At 37.7% G+C, this 21272-nt stretch overlaps 1 protein-coding gene across 6 annotated transcripts; it reads left to right on the top strand.

The window, feature by feature from the left end:
* The first annotated feature begins 127 nt into the window (after nt 1-127).
* On the top strand, nt 128-20853 carry hnf4g (hepatocyte nuclear factor 4, gamma). Of its 6 annotated transcripts, none has more exons than XM_026292378.1 (12): nt 1646-3234; nt 4504-4669; nt 5940-6034; nt 6811-6917; nt 7083-7232; nt 7549-7636; nt 8259-8411; nt 9379-9428; nt 9658-9844; nt 10647-10766; nt 17772-17845; nt 20436-20853. In XM_026292378.1, exons 1-12 carry the CDS (start codon nt 3108-3110, stop codon nt 20445-20447), a joined length of 1329 nt encoding a protein of 442 aa, XP_026148163.1. In that variant the 5' UTR covers nt 1646-3107; the 3' UTR covers nt 20448-20853. The 6 variants fall into 6 exon arrangements, 5 of the variants coding, with proteins under 5 accessions (XP_026148165.1, XP_026148163.1, XP_026148166.1 ...); XR_003294776.1 differs by lacking the exon at nt 20436-20853 and adding an exon at nt 13373-13562 and having other exon boundaries at nt 1648-3234; nt 17772-17812; XM_026292380.2 differs by lacking the exons at nt 1646-3234; nt 17772-17845; nt 20436-20853 and adding exons at nt 128-382; nt 11121-12125.
* The last annotated feature ends 419 nt before the right edge of the window (nt 20854-21272 follow it).

Raw genomic sequence — 21272 nt, 5'->3', positions numbered from 1 at the left:
GAAACATTACCCTGAACTTCTTGGAACTCATACCTTCTGCCCTCTCAGAGGTGGTGTTAGAGGCCCCGGCTTAATACGCACACACCTGGTGATCCTTTTCCTTTTGGCTTTTATGGCACTGAGTTACTGTTTAACATCCCCACCCTAGTTTGAGTTTGTTTAGTAAATCGATCTAATGACAGGGCTATGGTGGCGCCATTCAATGTGTCGCTTCATGAATTATAGGCAACTAAGCTCTCCAACCTTCCCTTTTACTGTTGTGAGACACCTTTACCATTCTCAGTGTCACTTGGACAATAATGTCGCACTGAGGAACGGTTCGCAAAGGAGTATTGTGGTACACCTGGATAAATGCATATCCCAGACAGAAACAGAAACACAGGTAAGCCGAAATTCTTCTCTGATATAGCCTCTCTCTTCACATTGGCTTTAAGAATTATAAACAGGTTGTTGGTTTGTGGAGGAAGTGAAGCTTCTGTGAAACTGGTGTTTTTTTAAAATTTATTTACTAATGGATACTAATCTTCTCAGTTCACTGTCTACATACAGCATTTTACAAAAACAGACAGATTGACTTTGTCATTCATCCTGTGTTGTAAAGATCAGGTGATAACCCACTTCATATTCTGTAGTATTGTTAGAGAGTAACAGATTCCCAAGCAGGAAGATTACTGCCACTGCATAAAACCACCACTAAAAGTATATAAAATGTCCAAATAAATCTTTTCGGTAGTGACACACCTTTTTATTTCCCTATTTATTCTAATTGAAATAGATAAAAAACTGTCTCAAAAATATTTTTACATGTTTTAGGTGGTAATATCAGAATGAAGTGGTATGAGATTCAGTGAATGTCAAAAGGGATAAGGGTTTGTAGCTGAAGAGTTTTTCTCTCTCTTCTGCCTTTTTGAAACTCTTAAATTTAAGTAAGGTCTAAACTTTTTGCTGTTGACAGCTCCTCACAAGTTAAACTGATTCTTTGTCGGACTTCTTTAGTTCTCCTGCTGTATTTTTATTCATTTTTGTAAATACTACATCATGGCAGTGATTTTAGAACTGAACAACATGCCATTGAATAAAATAAACATATGCAGTTAGTTATAATAATTGTAGAAGTGAATTATTTTCAGTTGAACAGTATTTTTCTCTATCCTGGATATCAGGAAGTAGCAGTTTACTAGAGTCAGCTGGGAGACTGATCATCATTAAAACCTCTAATCTAAATAGAGAGACACTATTATGGCCAATTTAACAGATACATCCTCTTAGTACTGGGTTTTATGGCTGCAAAGAGCTTTTGGTTGCTAGGTGTATGGTTTCTCATTTATGTCCTGCTTGGTTTTAACTGAAGTCATAATACTTATTGGTTCTATGAATGTGTAATGCATATGTTTCATCTGCTCTTTTATTTATATTCTCTTGTACCATTTTAAAACTGGTCAGCTTATACACAATGCTTTTGGCTAGATGGATGAATGTGTTTTCCCTGAATTAGACCTGAATATCCTGCAAGCTGTTCTTTTTTATTTGTTCGTTTTGTTTTTTGTTGTTTTTTTTTTAAATACATGATATGCTTCAGTGATTGCAGAATTCCTATTTGTCAGTCATTCCAATGTGGTGTATTTTGGTGATTTCTTGTATATTGTTCTTGTTTTTTACTGTAAGTTCAAAACACATCACATATAATACAATACAAAAAGTACCCACTTACATGTAGTATATAGTATATATGTATAGTCACATATTTTCCCTTCTGTCTTTATACATATAAGCTAGGTTTGTACATACTATACAAACAAACACCAACAAAGTTTTCTTCACTCTTCAGAAACCTGTTGAGTCAGGAGGCCTGATCTCATGGCCTGGTTAAAATGTAATCTCTCTACCACTACTCTCTTTCTTTCCCCATTTATCTCTTGCCTCTGCATTTTTTCAGCCTCCTACATTTACAAATATGTCTGTGAACAGACACAAATAACTCACCGTCTTAAGTATACGTGGTAATTTGTGTACTGAACAATATCATATCACCATGACTGCTCATGTTCTGTACGTGCTTTTCTCATTGGCCCACTCATTACTGATATAAAATCTCCCATAATACAGCCTCTTAGCATTTATAGCCCTGTCTAACACAAAGGGCCAAACTGATTACCTTTAAGACATACAATAAGGTTTAGTGCAGTGAAACTGCTGATATAAAATGGGTGGGTTGGGACATTTTAACTGGTTTATGGTAGTAAATTAATGTGTGTTTATACCAATCCAGCCCTGAAAGAGGAGGTACCTCAACGATAACTGTTTTGCTTTCTGACTTCTGCATTTGAGGCCCTCGTATTCTCTTTCACGTCATAGGAAGTAAAATAGATGAAGTACAAACTTATGTTGATCTATTTAGAATCATAAGCAATTTTAATGTACATCCTCGATTTTTACAGGAGAACAGTCATTGAGATGACGAGATGAGGTAGACCTTACTCATCCCTGAAGGGAAATTCACAATTGCTATAAGATTATACAATCTACACCGTTATCCTAAAACAAAAAATGTTTATAGCATATGGCAGGTCAATATGTAAATATGTAGAAATAGGATTCAGCATCAGATGGACGTAAACTCACTGAATCTGTTTTCGAAAGAGTTAATGCAGGTTGTCAGTGTTTTTCACTTTGGAGTGTTTCCTCTTCACTTTGTATCATTACACATTATATCTGCTGAGGTGGTGGTACTATTATATGTATTGTCCTGAAAACTTTGCTGAAATCTATTTCATGACAAAAAAAGAGGTAGAAAAAGGGCAGAATGAGAAGTGAAATGTCTCCTTCACCACTATCTGTTCTCCCCAGTGATAAGTCTGCAGGAGAAGGACAGATAAGTAATGTATAATGAGGTGACAAGTCTTAGCTACTGCTCCTCCCTCATCCTTGTTACTGGTCCAATCAGATAGAATTATCAATTGTTTTAATGCCAAGGATGTCTGTAAGAATCACAGTAGATGAAGCAGAGGGCAGAAGACAGGGAAAATAGGAGACTTTAGGGTGAACTCAGAAAAGAAAAGGGAAAACAACAAAAGAAGAAGAGAAAAGTGTGTGGAACAGAAACGGGAATGAAGTATCCTGCTCCTCAGAAAACATCTCTGTTAGATATGGATGTAACCAACTACTGTGAAGCTCTGGATCCCTCATACAGCACAGTGGGCTTTGAGAATGCAGAGGTGCTTTATGGAGACGGAGGTAAGGGTGTATGTGAGTGTGTATGTGTGTGTTCATTATTGTGAACATACATATGTGCAGTAGGACCTTGTTAAGAAAAATGCATTTAGGTACACACATATATCTTGTGAGCACATTACATTGACTTACTTTCAATTCTTGGAGACTTGCCCTGACTCTGACCCTAACCTTAAACCAAGCTGTCTCTTTAAAATTCAGTGATTAGCATGGTGGGGACTGCCCTACGTCACTGTGTAGACATGATGTGGGAAAAACACACACATAGACATATATGATACTTAGATGAATTGTTGCTCCTGGACTGATATAGAGTCAATAGACAATTGTAGCAAATGCCTGCATGGTAGATGACTGTACTCTACAATGATGGTCGTTATTATGAAAACTGTAACAAATTACTGCCTTGTTCATATGAACATTTGCCAAAATTAGACAAGTTTCAGAAAATAAGAGAGAAAGTGCAGTAATAACAGAACCTAGTACAGGTGCCCATAATGAGACACCTGTCTTGTCAAGGGCGTAGTACAGTATCAGTCACCTACCTCTCATCCGGATTAGTGGCTTTCTTAGTTAGAAATTTACTGATTAAGTGAAGTGAGACCAGCTGAAGGAAACAAGATACCGTTTTAAAAAAGGGAAACCAGCTGGGGGTTGGGTTTTGCATAGCATTTGCCATACACAGGAACTAAGTGATGTCGAAGCTCACGCCATTTTTATTTTGACAAGTAGTCTATGTATACAATAATCTGATTATCTGTGGTTGTTGATCAGAATGTGAATAAAAACTGCTATTAAGTTGCAGGTATGTGTCATAATGATATCTTACGTAACACTACTTTCTATTTTGTAGATACACAAACACAATAAAACATCTGCAATATATTTTATGCATGTAATAACCAATAATAATAATATAACAATAGTTCACATTTTACGGCAACATTCCTTTAGTAATAGTAATAATGGAGAACTGTTTAAGATTACAAGGTTCAGAGCATTTCTAACCAGTAAAATAACAGATATGCTACATAATATGTTATTCCTCCAATGGTAAGACTTCTTGTAGTGACAAATGAAACTGCTAGATGTGTGCATTACTGTACATTAGACTATACAAAAATTGCAATATACTGAAATACATTACTTCTGTTTGTTAGTGTATTTGTGTCTATATAAATATATATAATAAAAGGTCTATGAATGCATGTTAATAGTCTTATGTGCATACACATATAAAGTTACGTGTGTTAATGTTTTTGTGTGTTGCAGACAGTATGCCGACAGATCCAAGGCTGCCTGGTCCAGATGGATTCAGCAGTAATTGTGCCATCTGTGGAGACAAAGCCACAGGGAAACATTATGGAGCCTCCAGCTGTGATGGCTGTAAAGGCTTCTTCAGACGCTCCATACGAAAGAGCCACATCTATACCTGCAGGTACAGAAAACATGAAGTGTGTACACTTATACATGTTCTTACAGACGTGGGAATATCAAAATAGAACTGTGCCTATGGATAACTTGCGTGTACTTTTCAGACCTGCCCTGTATGGTATGTCACCTATTAATGAATATTGCAGTATTGAGTCATTATACTCTAGGTCTTGCTAACTGCTTTGTTTCTTATCTTCTTGACAGAGTGCTTTGTAAGAATTGATTATAATCCATCTGAAATAACTTGTAGGATTCTCCATGGGTCAGTTTTAGTGCTGCTGCTTTTTAATTTTTTTACATTGCCCCTTGATAATGCCAACAGAAGACATAGCATTTTTTTCCACAGCTATGCTGATGACAGTCTGCTTTATGTCGCCGTCTGTCCTGATGACACTGGACTGATTGTCGATATTTTGTAGATATCAGTTCATGGATGTTCATGGAGCTTTTCAAAGCTGGACCATGAGACCCCTGTCAGCTTTATCACAAAATCTGCTCCCTACTGTATGGCCATTTCTCTGAACTGGCATAGATTAATACATGCCTTTTTAAATCCTTTTGGTTAATCTAAAACAATTAAAATCAACTGGTTCAGGACTCAGCATGGTGGATGAGTGGTTAGCACTGTTGCCTCACAACAGGAAGGGTCCTGGTTTGAAACCCATCAGGGACCTTTCTGTGTGGAGTTTGCATGTTCTCCCTGTGCTTGTGTGGGTTTTCTCCAGGTACTCTGGTTTCCTCCCACAGTCCAAAAACATGTATGTCAGGTTGATTGGTGACTCTAAATTGCCCATAGGAGTGAGTGTGAGTGTGTGAGGGTGTTTGTCTCTATGTGGCCCTGTGATGGACTGGGGACCTGTCCAGGGTGGACCCCTGCCTTTCACCCAAAGAGAGCTGGGATAGGCTCCAGCAGATCCCTGTGACCCTGGTTAAAGGAATAAGTGGGTATAAAAAATGGATGGATGGATGGATAGATGGTTCAGGATTAGGTTGCCTGAGTTCTGACTAAGACCCAAAGGAGAAAGAGAAAATGTTGCACCTGTTATTATTCCTTATTATAAATTTTGTCATTGTGTCTTATGTATTACATGAATGATTGATTTTTAAAAATAATTAAATTCCCTTATATATTTATACTTCCCTTACTGTCTTTTATCTGTAAAGCACTTTCAGTTGCGTTAAACTGTATGAAAAGTGCTACCTAAATAAAGTTTCATTTTGTTGGATTTGATCTGTAGAGCTACTTATATCATTAGATTGTTCATTATATGCAGGTTCAGCAGACAGTGCATTGTGGATAAAGATAAGAGGAATCAGTGTCGTTTCTGCAGACTCAACAAATGCTTCAGAGCTGGTATGAAAAAAGAAGGTATGGAAACTTTATTCCTGGGACCCTGGATAAGAAGAAAATTAGAGAAGACTGAATTATTTCTCCACATGAAAATGTTTTTTTCAATATTGAAACTGTTCAGATGTAGAGATAAAATGGAATACAAATAGGAAATGATCATATTTCTTTTGGATACTTCGCTCAAAACTACCTTTAAATTATAGTCACTAATCCATAGTTTCATATATATTTAATTTAGTTTACTTTTCATTTTTGTCAAGACATGGCAGAGGCTTAAAACTACTTGCACTGAGGGAAAGGCCTTAATCAGAGAATCTGAAAGCTGTATCAAGATGGTGGAAATTGGCTCAGCCATAAAATATCTGATTTCTTTGTGTGCGTATGTGTGTGTGTGTGTGTGTGTGTGTGTGTATTTATGAAGGACATAACCTTGACACAGAGTTTTATGACACCTAATCACATGTTATTCAATCATGTTCTGGATTGCAAGTGGTTAACGTTTGACTCCCCTATCTGGTGCCAGCCCATATGGTTATTTTCCTAAATATTAACTACCCTGATGTCTGCCATCAACATTTACATCCAAACTTTTTCTCAACCCTCAACACTCGTCATTGCCAACTTAAGGAAATTCATGAAACTGCAATCTGGAAAGTGACTTGAATAATAGCACATAATCCTGTTTAAAATTTTGTTAATTTTTGTACTATTTTTATACTATGAGTAAAGCAGTTTCTTTTGATTTTCTCACAATTTCACCCACACAGTAACTTTAGCTGTCTGTTATATTACAGCTGTACAGAACGAGAGAGATCGGATAAGCTCCCGAAGAAACATCCCCGACTCCCAGGACCTGCCGCCTATTACTATTTTAGCCCAAGCAGAATCACTGTCCCAACAGGTGACAATCTTTCACATGAATTTCACATTTTCCTACTGATATATAGTTGTTCAGTATGTGAGCTGATATCAGTTCCATATGTTGAGATATCATGTGCATAACAAAACTGTCAACACACAGAAATTCAATGTCACAGTTTGTGAGCCAGGAAACTATTTTTTTCAGATCACTGCTCCAGTTGGAATAGCAGATATATCAGAGCAGAAGTCAGCCACTGTTGGGGATGTGTGTGATTCAATGAGACAGCAGTTATTGGTGCTGGTGGAATGGGCCAAATATATTCCCGTCTTTGGAGAACTACCACTGGATGACCAGGTAATAGGGCTGTGATGTATAATCAGTAATTTGTTATTATGCTGTTGCTCGCCTCATTGTCTTTGTTATTTTGATCTCACATTTGGTTTTTAGATATACAGTAAAGCAAAAACCTGTTTCTCTCAAACCTCAGCACTTTTGGTTAATACAGGCGTAAAGCACTGTCTTTTCATATTGATTATGTTTATGTTTTGTTGTTGACGTACTATTAATATAGTATACTGGGCCCCCTGTGTGATGTATACAGGAGCTAAAGGGGACGCATTGTTTTTTTTTCTTAGTTTTGTTTTGTTTAACTGTGTGTGTTTGTCGCCAGGTGAGCTTGCTCAGGGCTCATGCAGGAGAACACCTTTTGCTTGGGGTCGCCAAAAGGTCGATGCCTTTCAAGGACTTCCTGCTTTTAGGTACAATCTGACCACTAGGATGGCATCTTTTTTATATGTTGTTCAATCAGGTGGTTCAGCCATGAAGTGCAAAGACTGACCAAATGGTGTGTTACCTGAAAATGATTAACTAACATTTTTGTGTGTGTGTGTGTGTGTGTGTGTGTGATTTCAAATACTGTATTACTGAGGGCATGTACCATCATTATACTGTAAGCTGATCTGTCAACCACATATGCTCAAGCATTCGGACAAAATCAATAAACTTCTTAGGACCTCACCAACACCCTTATACCATAACCTAGAGCAGGGGTCACCAACCCTGGTAATCAAGGTCTCCTTCCCTGCTTGTTTTCCAGTTATCCCTGCCCTTCCAGTTTCTAATTGGCTGAACACACATGGCCCATGTAATCAGCAGTGGGTATAGCAGGGATAGATGGAAAACAAGCAGGGCAATAGATCTCAAGGACCAGGGTTGATGACCCTTTACCTAGATTGAAACCCTTAAACTGGCTTAACAAAAGTCTTCAAGAGTATAAAACAAGCACACAGAAGCTCACCTCACTGTACACACTGACATATCTTTCATTTCCTTTCTACTCCCTTCAAAACAGTAATTCACCAATACCCTCTTTGCCTGCAGGTAACGACTGTGTGATCCACAGAAACAGCCCTGAACCCGAAATATGTAGGGTAGCAAACCGAGTGCTGGATGAGCTGGTTCAGCCCTTTCAGGATATTCAAATAGACGACAATGAGTATGCAGCACTGAAGGCTATCGTCTTCTTTGACCCAGGTAATAAAAGAGTAATATCTAGTATTTTAGCCTTAAGGGGTTTGTGAGGTATAGCTAATAACCAACAAAAAGAGTAAACATTTTACTCTTCCTGACAATGACCCTGTTTGCTTATCCATGCCTCTCCTCTCAGGAAATATTATCTGTATGTCTAATAGAAATTTCATGTTTATCAGAGTAAGTGAAAATCTGGGTAAGATATTTCAAACATGATCAAACAGGAGCAACACTGCTTTAGGTCACAGAAAACACCCGTAAGATTAGGACAAGATTTAGGAAATTGGTACTGGTAATAATGTCAGCACAGACATTTATAACACCAAATCATCATCACAGCATGACTGGGTTGTGTTTGAGTGTGTGTGTGTCTGACTAAGAAGTGCTTTGTCCATAAAAAAGGTGCTATATAAGTAGAATCCATTTACAATTTCCCTTTTCAGATATATACTATTTTTCAAAACTGTATTACCTAAGGATAGATATTAAAAGGATAAATGATAAAAATGTCTTATGTACATGTAGGCAGTGCATTCATATTACAAAAAGGGCCCAAGAGCCAGAATATTGTGAATTATAAAAGATTAGTTAGCAAAATATTTAAATGACACGATGATGATGATGAAATTATTTTTATAGCTATATAACTGTATTTCTATCCAGAACCCTCTTTCTGGTTATATTTCCACTTAAAGCTACACCATGATCTCTCCATGATTTTTTATGTCTCCCTGGCCTATTGTGATGACATTCCCTGCTCTCATGTTGTCTTACCTACTCCCTTTTTTCTCCCCTTCACTAAATCCTCTCATTTGGTTTTTATGCCACAATTTTACTGTAATCACTTCTCAATTTCATCCCTGATCTTCTGTTTTTTTTTTCACTCATTCACCTGTCCTTCAATCCCTGCCTCAACTCTTCCCTGCCTCAATCCAATACCCACTTACATTCTGTACCTCACAACCTGCAGATGCAAAGTCTTTGCAGGACCCTGCCAAGATCAAGGCCATGCGTCTTCAGGTAGGTTGAGCATTTGTGTGCCATTTCTTTTCTGGCCTGTTATTTTATAATAGTCAGTAAATTGGATAAAGAAGGAGCATCCAAGCCTTATTATCCATGTATGTTATATTTAATATTTGATCTTACTTGTATTTTCACACATTGCCCTATGTCAGTCAACTTACAAGAACGAAGGCGGTTTACTTGCTTGTAGATGGGCAGTTGCCATTATTTGTGTATGTATGTGCAGGTTCAAATGAGTCTGGAAGACTACATTAATGACCGTCAGTATGACTCCAGGGGTCGTTTTGGAGAGCTGTTACTCCTGCTGCCCACCCTGCAGAGCATCACCTGGCAGATGATTGAGCAGCTACAGTTCATTAAGCTCTGTGGCTTGGCCAAGATAGACAACCTGCTGCAAGAGATGCTGCTGGGAGGTGAGACTGGGCCCATGTCTATGCTTGCAAAAAGTAGAAAGAAAAATAGGGTGCCCTTCAGCAACACCACCAAATGCTTTAGTGGAACTCCTTTGGTTAAATGTCTGTAATAGTGTGAGTATGAAGCAATAAAAAAGTATACACACTCAACAAGTTCTCTTTAATATGTCTGAAGATTCTCAGTTGTCCAGGGGAAGTTATCTAGAGGTTGAGTCATGGCAACTGGACTTTAGTTTTTAGGTTGAAATGTTTCACCACCCATGCAAGTGGCTTCACCAGTCTGTCATTTGATTTGTTCCTTAATTTGCTGAGAATAGATGAAAGATAAGAGAGGTAGAAAGTACATAGGTCTTCTCTTTTATACATTTTTATCATGTGTGCTAAAACAACTCCAGAATATGACAACTGGGCTGATAAGAACCTGTACAGAAAGATTTGCATTTGTTTTGTTTAACAGCCTGGAATAATGTGGAACTAACAAAACATTGCTGAGATGACTTTACATTTAGTAGTGTGAATGAACAACTGACAGAAATTGTGTGTAATCATGCAAATGTTTTTCACAATTTTCAAATACACAAATGTACTTCATGTCTTCATAAATAATATTATAACATACAAAGTGGGGTGTTTCGTCTCTTTTGACATATTCCAAAGTCATGAAAGCCTAACACAGTTACTGTCTTAAACATGCATAAATATCAATGCCATATTGAAGGCTTATTCAGGCTCAATTTTACCACTATCTGGTTATCTGTTGGGGTTGACAGTTGATTAATGAGCCACTGTGTTATGTGTTCAGGACTAACATCTGAGCCCACACACATGCACCACCCAGCACACACCCAGGTGACCCAGGACCCAGTGACTGGACACACACTTGTCATCAGCACGATGCCTGTGGCCCACACAGGTGAGACAGGTAAGAAGCACATACTGTACTTGATCATTGTGGTACATGCAATCATTCAATCAACATCCATTCGAACAAGCTGAGCTGACACACAAGTGTGTCACGTGCATCTACATTAGCAGTTAAAGTTGCAGTAGATAGGCATCCAAGTAGTAAACCTGAATATGAAATATAAAAAAGAATGAAGACAAATTGCTGATTACTTTCATTTTACAGCTGTATCTATAAAGGAGCAGCTACATATGTTTTTGTAGCCACTGTGGATGCAACTTATCAGTATATATATATATATATATATATATACATATAATCATTTTATTTGACAGAAATAAAATACAGTGTCTTTTCCTGCATCTTCTCCAGACACTCCCATGCCATCTCCCCCACAGGGACCTGCCCCAGAGATATATAAACACTTTGCCCAGCCTCTTTGTCCTCCATCCAGCCCCTTGCCTTCCTGTCAGACAGATGCCTGAAATCCTCCGGCACTATGTCAACAAAACTGACATACGGTTCAGCTTCCTTGCCCTCTATTCATAATCATAGCCATAAAAATTATACAAGCAAATTCTGCTCAGTTTCTGTGATTAGTTTTATTTCATCAATTACTAAGCTATAATTAGAACAACCATATGCAGCAAATTTTACTTCAAGTTACCACACTGGTGATTATCCAGACATACAGTACATTTTTTGGTCAGCTAAAACTAGTATATTGGTTTTCAATGTAGTATTTACTTACTCAGTTTTGAAACACCTTAAGATACAGTGAATGAAAGTGAACATGATGGAAATTCAAATGTAAAACAATAAAGTGCAACCATGTGATACTTTTGATTTGTTTGAAGTGTAGATTTATTTGAATAATGTCTTGCTTGATTGGAGGACACAGATGTGCAGAAAATGTCTACAGTCTTTATAGTTGTTAAATATAGTATATCACTTGTGCATATCAAATGATAGTGTGTACGTGTACAGTATAACAGCAATGGAAAGCTGGTGATCGAATAAAAACCTTTTGATTTGTACTTATATCCTTATTATAGATTGTACAGAGGAGATGACTATTCTTACAAAAAGATATTTATAAACTATGAATAAATGTTATTTACATAGTGGATCAGCAGCCCAACCATAATGCAGAGGCAGTATGCCGCTGTGTGGCCAAGCATCATGATCGTAATACAAATGTCATTTATAAATGAAGAAAGCAATGTATCAAAAAATAGGGATAAAATAGTTTACTGAATAAAGTCAAATGGATCACAAATACTAGGATAATCAATTCTAATAAAAATAAATCTTGTCTTTAAGAAGAACAAGAAGATGAAGAAGAAGTACTTTATTAATCCGCAAGGGGAAATTCAATTGTTACAGCAGTTATTCTAATTTAAAGTTATTAAATGTAAAATTATTTAAATTATATTAATAATAATAAAGTACAGGAAAAAGCGGGTACAGAAGATGGGTGGATGGATAATAAAGTAATAAAGTAATTAATTTGTATGAAGAAAAATAATAAAGTCATTATTTTTAGGGGTTTGTGTGTGTGTGAGTGCATGCATGTGTAATGGTGTGTAATGGTGTGTGTGTGTGTGCGTTATTGTTCATATTGTGGAATTATAGAATCTTATGGCCGACGACACAAAAGACTTCTTGGGCTTTTTTCCCACCTTTAAGCTCGAGGTCTTGCCTTTTCCCATTTCTTTAATTAATGGTGTGTTTTTTAGTTTGGTTTTTGTTGATAATGTGTAGATTTCTTAATTTATAAATTGATTAAAATTTAATTTGGAGACCATCTGCATATTGTATTTAAACCTAAGTATTTAAAATGAAGTGGTAATAAATTAATTAAGTAATGAGGATTAATTTAATGTTCTCAGGGAACCACTCACTAAACAGTATGGTAGAGCGCAGTAGCACCCTCCTGCTGTCAAGAGAGAAAATACAGCAAGTGTCAATAGTAAATGGACTACTTATTGTATATATTATATATACAGTGTGTGCATGTGCAGTGAATTGAGTATACATATAGCCATTAATTTTCTTTTTTTAAAAAAAAGGAAATAGTAAACAAAAAGTCAGATGGAAAAAGAAAACAATAGATGTTTTGCTGCACCCACAATAAATTACAACAAATATGAACAGATATTTGCTAAAATAATGTAACAAAACAAGAAAGTAAAACCGACAATTTAAAAAAAAAAAATTTTATCCTGAAATGAAAACAATATATACAGGCAGAGGATGATAAATTGACAAAAATGTATTTCAATATGGTTTACCCACATGCAATATATTGACTGTGGTTTGTCCATTACCTCTGTCATGGAAGTCATCATGCTCCCCTACATATCCATTGGTCAGGGATATACAGTTTGTATTCAAAGCTTTAAGAGCTGGATAATGCTGCTCATCTAAAATCAAACTAGTTTTTCCTGCTGCCCATGTGAGAAAACACACTTTGAGAAAAACCCTGAAGCCAAACTAGAACGTAAAATAGTAATTTAGACTGAGAATGTACTGGGGCCAGCTGTACGTTTAAATCTGTGATTTTGTCTATGTCTATCCATACATCATTTTCTTAGGGTTTATGTGTGAACACTTGTGTGCAGGAGATGAGACCAGAGGATAAATCTGAGAGCTCCTATTCTCTCATGTGACTCAGAAAAAACACTCCGGTTATTTATGGCAGAGAAGATGATGCTGTCTAGAATCAACATGGCCAAATCCTCCCATCAACTCCATAATGGACAAGCTACCTGGCTTAGGTCAAAACAACACCAGCCTCAATGCATGTATACTGTACGTGTGTGTGTACCTGTATGTCTGTGTCTACCTGCAATTTATTTAAAATCTATTTGTGTGCATGTAGATTTCTATATGTGTGTTTTTTGGGAGATGCGTGCATGTGTGTGTATCCAGGGAGCTTTAATCAAAGGCCAATAGTGAGGAGACGCGGGGGCCCTCTCTCTATTTTTTCTTAAATAAAACTGTGTGTTAGCATGCCAGTCACATATCTCGTCTGAGACGCAGCACTATCTTCCCCACACCTCTCCACGGCCCACACTGACAGCACGCTATTACACACCAGTATAACGGTCGCTCCAGCTGAAGAGGACAACATGGGATGAAATAAAGTCATGAAGTGTTAGAGGAGAACCAAAGAGCAAAGCATGGGCGTGAATTATTTTGTTTTTAGTTGCATCTTAATTTTACTTGTAAAGTGGATTAGATGGTGATAATGTATATTGTGTACTTTTTTAGATTATTTCAATTAGAATAAGTAAGAAATTCTGAACATATCAAAAGGCTCAGATGTTTTAATTATTTGCACTTGTCTGCTAAATGAAAATACACTTCTAATAGAATATGTTCATTTCCTACAGTATGATTATTAATGTTATTGTGCATTTAATGTAATGATTAGCCTCTTTTGGCTTACATTTATTCAGTCATTACAGGAACACTTCATAAACTTGCAAACTTGGATCGTTCCTATTTTCTGCTAATCTGTCCATTAAATACATCTGATTTATGCTTCTAGGGTCTTTTTCTTGTAACCACTAGATGGCACTACATGTCTGTGGTTTCACAATAGAGAGATAGCTCCTTAACGACAGTTTTCAATGTACATTGCCCTTTCTCTGTCACTCAAATAAATAAGAAGACTGTAAAAATTAAATGTAACTAAATAATTCATATTTTAATACCATGAGCATAACTTAGTTGCACCATTGATGCTGTGTTTTACTCATTTTACTTCAAACTATTTCAACTAAAGTTAGAGAAATATATGCAACAGAGTGATTAAAGATGTTTTATTAACATTATTTAAACTGAAAAGGTGATTCTAAGGAGGATGTGTTTCAGCATGTTTTTTTTTCATAAATTTAGATTTACATTGTTGTTTCCAAACAGCTAGAACAGGTTTTTGTCTTGAAAAAGGCTCTACATGGTGTAGAGTAATACTGATGCAGTCTGAAATGAATGGCATGTGTCAGTGAGCCCAGATTATAGCTGGATATTGCAGACTATCATTCCTCACCGGTGCATTTACCAATGATTCCCTCTGTCTCCAACATATCCAATGATTCCTCCTTTAGACAAGGTGAGACTGTTCGAATTTCTGCCTCGAACTTTGGAATGAATTGAAAACCTCTTCTGAGTGAATTTTTGTGACTGTGTGTGTGTGTTGCACGCATGTGTGGTTTCTGATTATACCACAGCATGGGTAAAGGGAAGGAAAATACAGTGACAGCTTCATTTCCAAAGCTGACTTCACATAAATGAGGGATTAAAGCAAGCAAGGGGCAAGGGCTCACCTCAGCCCTCAATGACATGTTTGCCTCCTTAAAATCATTCTTTTCCTCTCCCTGTCGTTCTCGCTCTCTCACTGCTCTTTCTGTTTTTATTTTTATATTTTCTTTAATTTTTTCCATCTTTTATCCTGTCATTCCCTGTTTAGGTTGCTTGTTTTGTCTTGTTACTGCTCATTTTGCCTCTAGAGATGATGTAAACAGATTTAAAAATATATGTACTGTACTGTTGGACTGTTGGCTACACACACACACAGACTGAGGTACACAGTTACAGGGAGTTGGGTGTACTCTACATCATGAGGATGGGGGCCAGGTTAGGGCAATGAAATTAGGGGTTAGAGGCAGGCATGTGTGTATTTGGTGGGGTGCATTAGGGAAATGAAAAGGGGTGGACCACTGATGGCTTTTGAGATGCAGACTTATTAGAATAAAGAATATAAAAAACACAGGAGACAGAGGAGATGGGTGGATATTAAGATGAGTAGTGCAGTAATGAAAACGGTCCTGTGTACCCCGAGATTACGTGGGGAATGAGATTGGGAGAAAGAGCATGATTGAGAGAGAGAGAGCGCAAGAGAAAGGGGCATATTGTAGAGGAGAAAATGGGGGAGAAGGGAGTCAGTAGGCCTATCAGGGGGGAGTGCAAGAATGGAGAAAGATGGTGACTCGTTGATGCTGAAACATTGTGAGAATAAGCTAGAACAGACAAAGTAGGTGTGAGAGAAAAAATATGAAGAGAAGAGAAGAGAAGAGAAAAGAGAAGAGAAGAGAAGAGAAGAGAAGAGAAGAGAAGAGAAGAGAAGAGAAGAGAAGAGAAGAGAAGAGAAGAGAAGAGAAGAGAAGAGAAGAGAAGAGAAGAGAAAAGAGAAGAGAAGAGAAAAAGCAGCCCCACTCTGAATGATAAGTGTCTCACGCGCTGCAGGTTATGAGAAGTTCACACAAACAAATGATTCTCATTTGCCGGAGGCGAGGGACACAATTGAGAAAGAAGGGACAAGAGAGAAAAGCAAGAGGAGAAGGGAGAAAAGGAGTAAGAGGACTGAATGGTAGAGCATGGTTAGAGATAACTCCATCTGCATTGAAAAAATGCTTACCTTTTTATCCCTCTAATGTTTTCATGGGGATTGCAGCATAGACTGAAGCACCTCCAATCCAAAAGATATTTATTAGGAACCCTGTAGTGAAACACAGTAAAATTCTATGCTTGGTGTCTTAAATTATAGTGCGCCTATGGACTTTGATCAATAACACTAACTGTATAAAAAAATTCTAGAGTGTAGGTGGGCTATGTTTTGCACTATAAGAAATTATATCAAAGAGATATAAGGTGCTTTGATAGTGCCTTTATTTATAAAGTAAACAGCATGGAATCAGAGATACGCATGACTGGATACCCCAATGTAAAATACCTTCACTATAGCTGTTTTAAACCAGATAATCAAGGCAAACAAACTGGTTTTTCATTCAGACAAAACAAGCAGCTGATTATATTTCTCCCACTTCTCTGGCAGTTGAACAGTTGATTTTGTCAGCTGAAATGTGATGCTTCAGTTGTTTACTTGGTTTAAAGGACAACCTGCATACGATCTGTTTAGGAGAACTGACCCAAAAGCTTTCATTTGGATTGACTGAATACACTAATGCTAGGGTTCAACACACAACCTTCAGTTTATGTCACATTTTATTTTTTTTAATGAGTCTACATGCTTGAGCTAAATGCTAAAATCAGCATGTAAACACACAGACAGCCTAAAAAAGTACAAAAATTACAGAGTATTATAAAGTATTAGAAAGACTCATGTCATGATACCAGAAATAATTTTGTAGCTTTGTTATCTAGTGGCCAAAGTATCTATACATGTGATAGATGTTCATCTAGGTAGCCACTGAGGCAAAAGAACTGATTCTGGTAACAGGAAATTTCATTTACAGTACATAAATGCAGATGTACATATAATCATTTTTTCCACATCTCAAAAGTGCATATCTGCATAAGTGAAAAAGTCAATTCAAAATAAAATATTTTTTTCAGAATAGATGAAAATGTCAGCTTAAGATAAGCACTAAGCACTAAGATCTCTACGATGACCAAAAACCTACATAATGAGTAATTTGGAGGGCTCATAGATCCCTAACAACATAAACTGCTGCTGCGTAGTATTGTATTGAATATAATTCTGCATAGCTTTTGACACACTGTATCAAATATCAAGTTGTAGGATTAACACAAATGGAAAGCTAAGGCTGGACACATACAATTTGATCAATTATATAATTACCTTTGCAACATGAGCACTCATAAAATATATATTTAAATATGAAAACCTTGAAAGAGAGGCATCTTATGGGAAGGCCTGCACCACATTTCTTAGTTACAGTGCCGTAACAATGTTGTGTGCTTATTTTCTAAGGGTTTACTATTTTGATTATGAGTTTCTTCTTTGTTTTCTCTAGGTTTAGGCAATGTTTTTATTTTATTTCATTTTTTTATTTTATGTCAAACCCCACTACGAAAGACCTCAAAAATAATCAATTTTTAATGAAAGAACCTTATGAAGTACCTAAAGAACCATCCACTATACATAGAAGTTCTTTAATAGATAGTCCTTTGTTACACTGCAAAACCTTACTGAGAGCCCTAATTTTTCTGAGTATGTGTATAACACTGGCTTTTCTAAATGTTTGTTTTCAGACCCTGATAATCCAAGGAGGTGGGCTTCTGACCATGTTTTCAGCAAATGCAGAAATCCAGAAGAAACAGACATGGTAGGCTAATTCCTCAGGTCACATCTGTAGTCCATAATGCAGTCATAAGCCAAGTTGATTCTTTCTCAACTGGAACAGCTGACTTCTTCACTCTGTCATGTCAAAGTCAGTGTTTTTATGTGCCATCTGTACCTCAATCTCAGTTGGTTCTAACTTTTTTGTCATTCACTCCTCCGTCCTCTTTCCCAATTACTCAGCTGCATATACACTGTACTGTCAGTCTCCATGTCTTGCAAGATTGTCTATATGTCGATGTGCCTTAGTTTTCTAGCCTTCTTTTTCAGCTCCTCTGTATTCCTAGAGTTACAGTCCATGTTTAAATCTTGACTGGAAATTGTATTCAGTCTCTGTCTAGCTCGGTGTGTTTCTTCTTGAATATTTTTGTAAGCCTACTATTGTTGCCAACCTTACTGGCAACACTGACTGCTCTCCTTATCTGTCTATGTGCCTGCAAGCACCAATAAAGGTGAGTCTTCATGAAAGTGTTGCAGTACAATCTGGCCTGGATATGGACTCAGCAGACTTAGACTTGCTGCAGAAACTAATCGCTGAACAGACTGCATCCCTGTATTGAACAACATGACTGCTTAACTGTTTGGCGGATTGCAGAAGGTTACCTTTCACTGTGATCAGCTCCAGAGCTTCCTCTACAACCAACTCTATCTTCAAGCTTTAACCACTCCTCCATCACCCACACCAAGATTTGCAGCCCCTGCTTCCACTTGCCACTGAGCCCAGCTACCCCCACTAGAAGAGTACACTGGAGACTTAGAGAACTGTAAAGCTTTTCTGACCCAGAGTTCCCTCATGATTGACCTATAGCCATCAGCCTTCCCAAAAGAAAGCTCTAAGGTGGCTTATAAAATCTCCCTACTGTGGGAATAGGAAAGGGATCTGCTTGTCGGTTCCTTTGTGTGGCTCCTCATGGTGGAATTCAAAAAAGTTTTGCACTGTTGACTCTGTCTCATGATGCTCATTATCATGGTTTTTATGGTTACATAAAAGACAAATTCACCACTGGACGCCTGATGGGCCAAGATACTAGTCGGGTCAATTGTGGTCTATGAGGAATGGAGACAGGAGTTTTGTCAGCAGAAAAATCCCAGACAGGTTCCAGTTGATTTAGTTACTGTATATTTATTGCACAAAATATGGACACAGCATAGGCCCCAGTAACAGTGGAGATGGCTGAAGTTTGGCCCCTCTTCCCCCCAGGGTTGTCTTGTTTTTTCAATATGTGTTTGTTGTCTAGCAGCTGATGGAACATGTATAACCCACCAATTACAAACACCTGCAGATTGATGATGTGCTGTGTCACACACAGCATTGCACTCTGTTGTGTACAACAGTATTATAGGATGACTATACAAATGGACTGGTATATGGGAGCTACATGAAAGTGTCTTACACACAGTAGGACATGTTCATGTTTTATATATTTTACCCAGCTCAACAGGGCTCAACATTTGCAGTTGGGAAGAACAATGGCAGTGGAATCTGCTGCAGGCACTCCAGTCACCATTTAAAGCACTGCCCAGAAAAAGACATGGCTCTCCAGTAAACAAGAGGGTGCTGGTGAGCTGAACTCTCCATACTATGTCACCTTCCACTATGGACTCGCATTGTTCAGTCTGCCAGAACAGACAAACAACCTGACCATCGTCCTTGACTCTAAAGTGGACAGTGCCACCATGATGTTTCATAAAAGCCAGCATGCTTGAAAGGCATCTGTTGAGAGGGTAACACCACACTGCTGTTCAGGCAGCTCGAAGACAAACATTATGGGACTTTTAGATTCTACATCATTAGCTCTGCAACGATTCCTCTGATGCTCAGATATCCTTGGCTGTGTAGGCATATGTTTTTGGAACCTATATAGTCTAGCAGGATGTCTCTGGTCTGCACAGTGATGAATTCAGAAACTAAAAACAAAATTATATTGAAATCCCAGATATCTTCAATGGTCCTCTTGAATATATGAACTTAAAAAAAGCAAATTTTTTTAATCAAGCTTGTTTACCCCAATCGATGTTAAACAAAAGTGTGGATACAGAAGTTGCTGGAGCCAGTATTTGTCCCCGGCAGGAAATGTACTGAAGTGAATCGAGGAATTCTAGGCTGAAATGCAAAACAATAGAAACCAGGTGCTATAATAATAATCTGTGTTAAGGACATCTCCATAAAGTTCATAAAATAGATCTTCCACTACAAAATGCAGTTATGACTTAGGAAGCTGAGTGCTTCTGGCAGTTAAGTTAGTACTGGAGACACTGGCTCAAGGGAACAGAGCAGCCATTCATAGTGTGGACAGACTGTGATATGTTTGCTCAAGACAGGCCTGGTGGACTAATTTCTTTAATTCTTTCCTTCTCATATCTCAGGAAGTAAAAATCTAAAACTGGACACACTGGCCTCGTTCTACCAATTGGAACAGCCACCATGAGAACCAGAGGGAATTCTCCCATGGTTGTGTATGATGGGTGCATTTACATAGTTGAGGAAACAGGAGATGTTGGCTACTCAGATACATATTCTGCCTAATAACTGTTCTCCTGGTGGTCTCTTTGTGCCTGCTCATATCTGTTCTCAGGTTCTCCAATGATGGTAATCCTTGTGTGATGATGGCCAACAGACACAGGCCTCTTGCCTCATAATGAGCTCCAGGGCAGCAAGTTTGGCTGTTCACTAAGGATTTTCCCTCCAAGACTGGAATCCAGAAAGTTTCCACTGGACTGTGGACCTGTTTCCTATTTCCAAAGATATAAATCCTACAGTGGTACCTTTCTGCCTCCCTCAGACTCTGACATTCAATCCTACCTGTCACATTTTCTTTAGTAATTCTGTCCATTCCAGTGCTCTGGATTCAGCGTCTCTCCAGCCCTCTGTACCCTTGTGGTACAATTATTTGTAAGCCTACTATTGTAGCCAAATAAATTGTAGCCACCACTGACTATTCTCTTTGCCTGTAGGCACCAATAAAGGTGAATCCTTTGAGCTAACAACTCAAGTTGTGCAGTTGAGTCCTTACCCACATCTGTTACATCTCCACAGCTGTATGCAACATGTACAAAATCATTATCTCAGTGTTCTCAAGGAGCGTTTTGAGAAATGTAGGATGTTACCTACACAGGGTTTTGATTGACAGACATTATGGTGAGTACATGAAATTAATTATTGGCTTAAAAAACAAAAATCTAGAAAATTACTAGCCTTATCTTAGCAAATGTGGGTACTGGTCAACATTAGCATACCAAAAGAAATTTGTGCATTCAGTGTGAATGACAATATAGAAAGTTTAATCAGTAAAAGAAATATAATTTATATGCACCTGAGGAAGATCAGTAGATATGGACAATAACCACTTTTATCTCCAGTTCACAAAACTGTTGGTTCTTCAGTCTAAATTTTATCATCAGAAACAAACCAA

The sequence above is a fragment of the Mastacembelus armatus genome, chromosome 20 (assembly GCF_900324485.2).
Source record: "Mastacembelus armatus chromosome 20, fMasArm1.2, whole genome shotgun sequence".
NCBI classification, from domain to species: Eukaryota; Metazoa; Chordata; class Actinopteri; order Synbranchiformes; family Mastacembelidae; genus Mastacembelus; species Mastacembelus armatus.
The sequence above is the reverse complement of the archived record's forward strand: the minus strand, read 5'-3'. Positions and strand labels throughout refer to the sequence as shown.

Coding starts and splice junctions, on each gene's coding strand:
- hnf4g (XM_026292377.1), top strand. CDS start 3,108: ATGAAGTATCCTGCTCCTCAGAAAACATCTCTGTTAGATATGGATGTA. Junction 6,918..7,082: donor CAGAATCACTGTCCCAACAG/GTGACAATCTTT, acceptor TATTTTTTTCAG/ATCACTGCTCCAGTTGGAAT. Junction 9,845..10,646: donor GCAAGAGATGCTGCTGGGAG/GTGAGACTGGGC, acceptor TTATGTGTTCAG/GACTAACATCTGAGCCCACA.